This window comes from Leptodactylus fuscus, chromosome 1 (assembly GCF_031893055.1).
Source record: "Leptodactylus fuscus isolate aLepFus1 chromosome 1, aLepFus1.hap2, whole genome shotgun sequence".
NCBI classification, from domain to species: domain Eukaryota; kingdom Metazoa; phylum Chordata; class Amphibia; order Anura; family Leptodactylidae; genus Leptodactylus; species Leptodactylus fuscus.
This window is the reverse complement of record NC_134265.1, coordinates 82,499,156-82,509,903: the sequence shown is the minus strand read 5'-3', so window position 1 is coordinate 82,509,903 and position 10,748 is coordinate 82,499,156. Positions and strand designations below refer to the sequence as shown.

At 38.8% G+C, this 10,748-nt stretch overlaps 1 protein-coding gene across 1 annotated transcript; it reads left to right on the top strand.

The window, feature by feature from the left end:
* Positions 1 to 4,579: 4,579 nt before the first annotated feature.
* SPMIP10 (sperm microtubule inner protein 10) lies at positions 4,580 to 9,186 on the top strand. Its single transcript, XM_075262447.1, has 3 exons — positions 4,580 to 4,759; positions 7,460 to 7,568; positions 8,932 to 9,186. Exons 1-3 carry the CDS (start codon positions 4,641 to 4,643, stop codon positions 9,151 to 9,153), a joined length of 450 nt encoding a protein of 149 aa, XP_075118548.1. The 5' UTR covers positions 4,580 to 4,640; the 3' UTR covers positions 9,154 to 9,186.
* Positions 9,187 to 10,748: the final 1,562 nt, after the last annotated feature.

Below are 10,748 nucleotides of genomic sequence, written 5' to 3'. Positions count from 1 at the left end.
AGGGGGGAACTAGGGGCAGATGTAGGGGGGCAGTTAAACTGAATGTACATGTAGGGGGAACTGTACTACTACTAAACTAGGGGGCAGATGGAGGGTGACATTATACTGGGGCAGCTGGAGGAGGATATTAATCCATGGGGGGTAGCTGGAGGGGGACATGTCTGCCTCTAGTTGCCCCCAGTTTAATGCCCCCCCCCCCTTGTTTCTGCTGGTTTATACTGGGGCACCAGGAGAGGGACTAAATACTGTGGGACATTTGGAGGAAAACGTTATAATGTGGGGGTGTATAATGTTAGGGTGACTGTAGGAGGATTTTACTTGGTGGGGCACAGGGAAAAATGATTGAGAATGGGCGGAGTCAACAGAGAAGTGGGTGGAGCTAAATTTGCCACGCCGCACATGGCCCTCTAGGGAAAATTAATTGCCCACCCCTGCCATAGACTATAATGGGCTCCGCCCGGTTTCTGCTCAGAAAGTACAGAGAGAAAAGTCCTGCTTCGCTCCACATTTCTCAACCGGAATGCAGTACGAAATCCCCGAATAGTCACTGAACGCAAGTGTGACCGAAGCCTTAATTTTACTAATTTTATCTATTGTTATATTCTTTCTTTCTGCGATGTGCTTTCATGCATTGAAATTCAATAAAAAGCTATGGTTATATAGAAATACTGCAGCTGATATAATTTGCTGATGGATATTATTTAGAATTGATCCAATATATAGGAATGAAAAATGTCTGCTAGAATGTACAAATATAGTGTTAGAGTGGAAACTAACTGGACGCATCAGAAAAGGCGGAAGAAGTGTAAAGGAATTGAACTCTTTTGAAAATTCCATGTTGTCTTACAGGATTTCATCTGTTGAGATTTTTACTGTAGAATTATTTTGAACTTAGATTTGAGAACAAAGCTAATACTGTAATATATCCTCAAAGACTCTGGATATGCAGCACGCATCATGCTTGTGTGGACGAATGAACTTCACATCTGCTTCCTTTGCTCTGGATTGGGAATAACTCTGTGCACATGCAAGTGGTTACATAATACACATAGTCATATGGTATGTATTACTGTGATTATCTTTAGCTGGACAAAGCATTACACTAGCCTATACTGCATACTTTTACGACGCCAAAAGAGGGGGCGCTGCATATAATGTAAAGAAAACAAAAATGCAATGATTTGGAAATCTCATATAACCAAATTTTATTCACAGGAGGATATATTTTAGTGGGAGTTGGACATTTCTCCATTTCATTTGAAAAAATGAACTCCTTTAAAAATTGATGGCAGCAACACATGTCACAAAAGTGAGTACAAGGACAAGTATAGTGTTGTGTAGCATCCCTTCTTTGTTTTACAACAGCCTGGAAACATCTGGTAAAAGAGGAGACCAAATGCTGGAATTTTAAGAGGTGAATATTGTGCCATTCCTGTCTGATGTTTGATTCTGCTCAACAGATCTGAATCTTTGCCAGAATTTTTGTTTCATAATTCAACAAATTTTTCCATTGGTGAAATATTTGGGCTGCAGGCAGATCAACTCAGCACTCATACTTATTTTCTGAAGCCATGCTGCTGTGATGAACATACTATGTGTTTTAGTGCTGCGTAAAATATATGCAAGGCCTTCCATGAAAGACATGTTGTCTGAATGGGAGCATATGTTGTTCTAAAACCTCTAGATACTGCTCTGGATTGATAGTGTCTTTCAAGAAGTGTAAGCTGCTCATTCCAAAGACACTAATGTAACCCCATACTACAGTGATCCAACCTTTTGAATTGATAATTTTTATCTGATAAACTGGATGGCCCCACCCCTCTTGATATTACAGGACACGACATCCATGGTTTACTTAAAGAATTTCAATTCTTCTGACCACAGAACAGTTTTTCCATTTTGCCTTTTCCATTATAATGAGCTTCATCACAGAAAACTCTGTGTTTCTGGGTTGTATGTACCGTATATATGGTTTCTTCTTTGTATGCTACAGCTTTAACTTGCATTTGTGGATTGCACAGGCAAGGATTTCTGCAAGGATTCCTGAGCCGATGCAGTTATTTGCATTACCAATCATATTTGTTTTTAATGCACTGCCACCTGAAGGTCTGCAGATCATGAACATCCTTTATTGACAGTCGCCTTGTCCTTTGTGCAGATGGACTTCTCCTTATTCTCCGAATCTTCTGATGATACTATATGCCATACTGTAGATGATGGGATATTCAAAGTCTTTGAAACTTTATGTTGAGAAACATTTTCTGAAATGGGTCCTCATTGTATGGATGCAGCTTTTCACAGATTGGTGAACCACAGACCATCTTTGTTTCTGTCTCATAACATGCTCTTTTTTTATCCAGTCATGTGACACCAACTATTTTCCCTCAGTACCGATTACAAAGTAATTACTTTTTCAGCCTCTTGTTAACCCGCTCTCAACTTTGCTGCCATCAATTTCTAAATAAGTCAATTTTTTACAATGAAATTGAAAAATATCTAACTTTCACCTTCTGATATGTGTTCTATTGTGAATAAATAAGATTACAAATCATTGCATTCTGGTTTTCTTTACATTGTACACAGCAATTACAGATTTTTGTGCTCCAGGGTATACTACTATCAGTAGTGTCCATTGCTAGCATCTGTTACAAAATGTTAACTACAGACACTAATAGATCCGTCATAAATCTGTTAAAATATATGTTGTTTGTTAGTATCCCTTTTCACCAAATCCGTCACATGTTCTTTGTTTTAGATGACATAACGCAACGTGCAGGACTTTTGTGTCTGTTCAAAATAAGAGGCTTATGACAGATGTTAAGCGTCCATTACTTTTTAACATTAACGTCTATGGTAACGGATGGTCATCCAGTATACTGTTATTATTGTCGGGGTTTTTTCTACGCATGCTCAGACAGCAGTACAACCAAATAAGCAAAAAACCGAACAGAATAAAAACGGACACTCTGGTTTTTTAACTGATCCATTTAAATTTTTTTTTTTTTTTAACTGACCCTATCATAGCAGACATCCAACAATAGTGTGAATGCCCCCCAACAGTTTGAGGCCTTTTAAAAAATCATTTTTTAAAAACTGGCTTTTCAAGACACTTTACCTTAGGCAGTGTTATGCTAAGGCCCCACGTAGCGAGCTGTAGCCAAAAAACGTTTTCCTCTGTGGACTTTCTGTCCCTATAGTGCACGGTTCACATCTACGTTCGGGGATTCCATTCCCAAAGCGCTCTCTCATTTTTCATGCAGAAACCACACGGACCCCATTATAGTCTATGGAGTCCACATGATTCTGTTTTTTTATGCAGATTAGGATTAGGTTTCCATTCGGGGGGTGAAAGGAAACCCAAACACAGATGTGAATCAAACCTTATAAGTATACAGAAAATGGCAGGCGTTTCTGTAGATATAATTGACATACATTTTTTATAATCACAGCATTTCCGCTGCATATTTTTTGCATTGTGTGGAAGGGATTACCACTTTGCAGGTACTGTAATACACAGTATTTTCTGTATTTTGTCCCCACCCTTACTCAGCTCTCCTGGACCCTGGTAACATTCTTTTGGCCTCTACTGATCACAGAGACGTTATGAATGAGCTGAGGCCTGTGATAGGACGTTACAACGGACCATCAAAATATCAGTCATGTGAATAGCCTCCATTCAAAGACAGTGAAATTAATGTGGGCACATGATGGCCGTTAGAAAACAGACATCACATGATGATACTCACTGACATGTGAATTTAGGAAAAGTCCTGTTAGTGACAGAGGCAGATGTCTCCGTACAGTGCTGTGCAACATATTGGTGCCATATAAAAATGGGAAATAAATTGCAAATAAATATTTATTTCACAAATCAGAAATAAAGACAACAAATCTGCCGTGTCTGAATATGGTTCACAGTTTCCTATTGAACCACTGATACAGAGATCTTGAAAATCATAAAGAACTGATACAGAAAGTATACCGAAAGTATGGTTAGCTGTAACTGTGATACCCCTTTAAGTAACTGCTGGATGAATATTTTACTAGATTACTAGCATAATACAAACCTAGCTGCTGGAATAGATTGTAGAAGTATATGAAAGCCGGGACAGCCAGAAACAATGTGATTTGGTATTTTCTTGCTTCTCCAGAATGTTACATTTTGCATTCTGCACTCCCTGTGTGTGACATCTCTATCCCCAATATAAAAGTTACAAAGAGCATGTGAAGGAATGGAAATAGTATACCTGTGAAGCAGGCCGGCCTCCCCATGCAGGTGAATACATGTACACGGAAAACAATCTTGTTGAACACAGCAACAGTAACTAAGTAGAGGCAGGATCAGAGAAGACAAGGAGAGAGACCAAAGGAATAAGCAGGTAGATAAAACAGACAAAGGTTTATATTACTACACAAGGGGGTTATGTAGAAATTACCATCTTTCAGAGCAAAGGTCAGAGAATTATAACAGGTTATCTGTATAGTGAATCATTAGATTGGGCAGTAAAGTATCCTACTCTAACTAGAGAAAAGGTAGCGAGGCCGCCATCACGCAGAATACTATACAGGCAATGTCACAGTATTGCAACCGATGTGGTAGTGTAGACAGACAAGAATATACAAATCGAAATGAAAACATCATGATCAACAGTCAGCAGCGACCAAAACAAGAAGACCGGAATTACTTAAAGGGACCAAGCGATCGCATGAAGAATCCTGGAAACATGGTCTCTGTAGCGACTATCACGGACATTAAAGGGTAATGGCATTCAATTCTGTATTTGTATGTTTTTATTGTCTTTCCTAATGAAATAGTTTAACACATTTTTTTGTTTCTTTCATTCTCAGATTTCAATATCCATAACTTTTGGAAATTTTCTACTGACGTAGCTATATCAGGGACTATTTTTGTGTGTAACACCATACATTTTTCAATGGCACCTCTTTGGGGTACATATAATTTATTGATTATCTGTATTTATTTATTTATTTATTTATTTGTGATGGCTACTATGTAAGTCATTTTTATGTTGACACATTCTAGAGCAATATACATTTTTCCTTCAACATAGCTTGTATATATAGTATGGGACAGATTGCAATTTTTCTGGCATTATTTTAGGTTACATATAGTTTATTGATTTGGGTGTAAAATTCAAAGGCACGTCTGTGTTTCCATTGCTTGTTTTTTTTATTTACCTTGCATTAAAAATATCAAATTAATTTTATTTTAGGGGTTGTTAAAGAATGAGGGCCACCTATGTTTTTTTTTAAAGTACTGTATTATCATTTTAGACTAATAGGCCATGCTTTGGGTATTGCCTAATAAGCAGTCATACGTGGGGAACCTTGGTAGGCTCTCACTTGCTATAGTACGGGCCCAGTGGCGTAACTAGGAATGGTGGGGCCTCGTGGCGAACTTTTGACATGGGCCCCCCCCCAACACCGACGATCTCAACTGAGTCCCGCCTACGCATTCCTGCGCTCTATTATGCCCCATAGTGGACCCTGCACACAGTATTATGCCCATACGCTATACCAGGACAATTGTGGATAAAAAGTCTGGTCATGTGCATTACAATTTAGTAACTCCATGTGCCTCATATTAATAGCAGTTAACCCCATCATGTCCCTCACATTAACCCTTGTGTACCTCACATAAGAGTTACTGATATGTGAGAGACATGGAGGTAATAATAAAGTATCTTTATTATTATTACCCCCATATGTCTCACATATTAGTAACTCTTATGTGAGGCACACAGGGGTTAATGTGAGGGACATGATGGGGTTAACTGCTATTAATGTGCGGCACATGGAGTTACTAAAACAAAATTAATGACCCCAAATGCCTGATATTAATAAGTATAGTAACCCCAGTATTTCCTGTGTACCTGTGGTTTCTTCTTTAAGTTTCACTTTCCTGGAGCTTCTTCTCTTGCATGCAGGAGCTCGGCAGGGTCCATTTCCTGTATAGGGATAAGCCCCGCCTCCTGGGCTCTCCTCAGCCCTCTCATTGGTGGGCAGAGGACAGCCAGAGAAAGGGAGGGGAGAGAGAAAGCGTCCTGAAGCGCTGAGAGGAGCCAGACCTGCAGCTCCTGTGTATCAGCCGTAGCTGCAGCATCGTACATATACTTTCCCTATATTAATAGGGAAAGTATACCACCAACACGGGGCCCCGATCATTATACTCGGGGGTCTGAAAAGACCCCCGAGAATAATGATAGCAGTGGTAGCGGCTGTCACTGGGCCCCTAATGTCCCGGGCCCTGTGGCAGCTGCCTCTGCTGCCTCCGTGGTAGTTACGCCACTGTAAGGGCCCCTTCACACGGCGTAAGTGCTCGGCTCATTCTGAGCCGTACACGCAAGCGCTTCTAAACACTTCCCATTCACTTCAATGGGAGCGCACGTAAAGCCTTCCCATTCACTTCAATGGGAGTGCGCGTAAAGCCGGCTTTACGATCGCTCCTATTGAAGTGAATGGGAAGTGTTTAGAAGCACTCGTGTGTACGGCTCGGAATGAGCCGAGCGCTTACGCTGTGTGAAGGGGCCCTAAGGCATAGATTTCCCAAAGTCATGTTGAGGACTGCTGCAATCTTCTTCTTTCTTTTGAAGTTCCACCATAAAAAGGCAGCACATCAGAAGAAGTCTACTACTATAAGTCTGCTGAAAGCCACAATAAAATCAATTTATGTTGGCCAATAAAGGGTTAATTCTGAATAAGCCCTAAAGCCATTCATGATGACAAATAAGTGGAAAGTGTACTGTGCTGAAAATTGTCTTACACTAGGTTCTGAGGTTTCTGTTCTTTGGGTGTGTTTGGGGACCCGAAACACAGAAATCCAATCCGCTTAAAAAGCTGTTACCCGCGGACCCCATAGACTTTATAGTTATGGGGTCTGCCAGAATTCCACCCGAAATTAGTGGAGAGAAAAGTCCTGCTTCCTAGCAGGACTTTTCTCTCTTCATATTCTAAGCAGAATCAGGGCGGAGTCCCCGACCAGTCACCCATCGCAGGTGTGACCAAAGCCTTATATTGCTAGATATGCTGCATTATTTCTGCGGATACCTATAATGGGCTGGATATTATGTGACAATAAAATAAGTGTGATGACTGATCATGATGTGGACAGTTTAAGCCATGTTAAGCAGGCTTTAAATGCAATGATGAAAATGTGAAAATTTGGAGAATTATTTGCAAGTAATCGCTTTTCCATTACAATCATAACAATGAATTGGCTTGTAAGTACATGTACAGCAATGATGAATTGGAAAGATCATCCACATAGCTGTAACATACTCTAATGCATTATCACAGCGAGAAATATCAGGATGGGGTACAAACCCTATGTACAGCCAGGCGAGGAAAATTTGACCAATGCTGATTTTATATGTCCTGTAATCATACAAGTACACCAATATATCTAAGTGTTGCATTATTATTTTGCATTTTTTTACAGACTTGCTCGCTTACATGTTTCTGAGTTCTCCAGGAGACATCCACTTATCCCCAAACGTTATGTCATGCCCTGGAAACAGGACATGGTGAACAGGAAACTAATTACAAAGGTAAGAAGCAGAGATAAATGGATAGACGCAATGATGTATATAGATATAATATATATTTAATATAATATGTATATATTACATATATATGTATACTTCACGGTGCAAATGTTTTAAGTGGATCTCTAAAAAATGCTTCAAAACAAAAATGAAGTGAAGGAAAAAAAGATTAATCTAAATCACATCAATATTTGGTATGACCGCCCTTAAAGCAGCATCAATTCTTCTGTAGACGTAGGGTTGCTCAAATCCTTCTGTCTCTTCATTTAAACCCAGACTGACTTGATGATGCTAAGATCAGGGTTCTGTTGGGGCCATATCATCACTTCCAAGATTCCACCTCCAAGGGTCGGTCATACCAGATATTGATGTGATTTAGATTTCTCTTTAGTTCATTTGCTTCATTTTGTTAATTGACAAGAATAAACTATTAACTCTTCTACTTTGAAAGCATTCTAAGGGGGCGTTCACACTTGCACCCCTGTGCGCTCTGTGTCATTCCACCGGGTTTATGTCCTCAGTTTTAAAACCCATTCATTTGAATGGGTTTTAAAAGTAAACCGCCAGTTTCCGTATCCAGCCTCTCTGCGGGGAAACCGTTTTTCTTTGGCCGGACACAAAGTTGGACAGGCTGGACTGGGAATAGGAAGCCATCCCCAAATCCAGTTTAGAACATTGCTAGCATAGATTATATGTAAGGTCATGTGTGACTGACACACTTCTTTTTTTTTTTCTTTTTTTTTTCTTTTTTTTTTTTTAACTATCTAAAGGCTATTGCAAAACCTTAATCGCAGCCAAAATAGAACCATAAAATTGTCACATTGCAACAGATCACAGATGAATATGTCACATTTTTTATATGCGACTAACTGTCCAAAGTCATAGTGTAACCATAGCATTATGTAGCCACATACCAAATCCTACTAAATATAAGTATCTAAAAATTCTCTACATGTATATCATATAGATAAATACAATTTGCATACATCATTTTTTAGATCAGCTGATTACAGATGTCTAAATAGTAATAAAAGAAACAGTTCACACTGTGATAAACATACAATTTCTGATGTATTGAGGAGACAATGAATGTGGTTGACATTGAATGGGTCCCTGTATAATATGCTTTGGTTATTTATTGAGCGAGCCCTGTGCAGCGCTGCTATTAATCTTCCAGGCTGGGTAATTACTTTTCACAATTTCACTCTTCCAAAATCGACTCATTAAAATTTCATTATTATCTCATGCGGGGGATTCCCAACACAATGACCATAATCATATGTTAATGTTGTCATGCCAACCAGTAAATTATAAGAGGTGTTACACGGCATTATTTCTCTGAGAATGAATACGTGATTTCCTCTAGCACGCAGATCTAGCAGGGCTGTACAGAGGCCCTCAGGAGGAGAGCCTGTTCTTGCAGAACAAAGAAAGGCAATGTCATGGAGAGGATCATCACATCATCATGGAGAAGATGAGAATCCCATCACAGCATCGGATGACAGACTTCCCATTACACTCTCCTTTGTCAAGATACCAGAGTTACATGATTAACCAGAAAACTAGAATGCTGGGATCATACGAATAGAGACATTATTATCTACTTCTATTGAATGGTTCAGAGGCCCCAACCACTGGTCCACACTGAAACCTTTGCAATCCTTTTGTTTCACGCTCTGTAACAATCAGCATGTTTCATTGTGTGTCCATGTCATGACATTTACTGTCATTGTTAATAAAAACACAAAAAAGAACCATCTACTTAAGCATCTCCATGTTTTAGTGTGTACGTCATATAGTGGAAATATTTAAAGGGAGTTTGTTAATAGAAAATGACTTATATTTTTAAATCAAGGTGTGATGTTACACAGTTTTTTGTATCTTGTAACCCCTTCCGTCTACAGCCATTTTTTTAAATTTTTTTTAATTTATTTTAGTTTACAGAGCCATATGAGGACTTCTTTTTTTTTCAGAATAATGGTACCCTTCAATATTCCATTTGATGTTGGGGGAAGCTAGAAATAAATTCAGACTTCAACATGTTGTAATGGGTATAATGGCATATTACCTGTATTCTCTGTGTTGTTACAATTATGGAGATACCAAATTTATATCGTTTTTCATATATTTTACACCTTAAAAAATACAAAACTTTCATTATAATTTTTTAGATTTTTGTATACAAGGCTGCATAAGGTGACTTTTTTTTTGCAGCACCAGATGTACTTTTTATTTATACTATTTTGGGGAAATGTTTGATGTTTTGATCTCTTTTTATTAACATTATTTTAAAGTATACATAAGGTTATTGCTGCAGGGTTTCAGCGCTATAATACATGTACATATTTAAAGACCCAACATCCTTCATAATAGTGTGGCTGAGGTTGGGAAGGGGTTAATAGGTGTAGTTGAAATTTTTACTATAGCTCCTACTATTCCTGAGCAATTAGGGTTGTTAGTTTCAGTACCCAATATGCTAATCAGGCTTTCTAGTGTCAGGTGGGAAATCCCAGTCTTCTTGCTTTAGTCCAGCACTGTCCACCTGAGTGTTAAGAGCTTACTCGGCATATTAAGTGCTGAAAATAACAACACTGATTACTCAGGAACGGTGGAGGCTACAGAAAAAAATTCCAACTGCGCCAGAATCAGTGAATTGGGCCTATTCAAGGAGGCAAAGATCTGGAGGTGGTGAAAGGTCCTCTTTAAGTTTTTTTGGAAGCTTTTTTAGAATTTCCATGTGAATATCTAAGTTTAAAAATAAATGAATATCCTGTAGGTTTCACTCCGGTAACTAAGCCTAAAAATGTGCTGACGCTTCTTATTCTATAAGAGATTTCTTTGTAGCAGTCACCTCATTATCAGGTAAGATTATCATGACAGGTATCATCTCTATATAGATAAAATAGGAAACAACATTTACAGTATGGTGAAAGGTACAGCTTATCTAATCACCTTCAATGCACAATGAACTCTGCATAAGTCACAGATCATGTCTAGAAAAACTCCCATAGACTTCAATGAAATTCTCCATACTATTGTGTGTGCTGTAAAGTATATCTCTAAATGCTGTTAACAAGATGACTACCCTGATAACGATGGTTTCCAGTTACGTATATACTCGAGTATAAGCCAGATTTTTCAGCCCAGTTTTTGTGCTGAAAAAGCCTCCCTCAGCGTATACTC

Bases quoted from the DNA above. Each gene is read 5' to 3' on its own strand.
- SPMIP10 (XM_075262447.1), top strand. From the start codon at position 4,641: ATGATCAACAGTCAGCAGCGACCAAAACAAGAAGACCGGAATTACTTA. The intron at 4,760-7,459 runs GTAATGGCATTC...ATTTTTTTACAG, and splicing joins ACTATCACGGACATTAAAGG to ACTTGCTCGCTTACATGTTT. The intron at 7,569-8,931 runs GTAAGAAGCAGA...GATTTCCTCTAG, and splicing joins ACAGGAAACTAATTACAAAG to CACGCAGATCTAGCAGGGCT.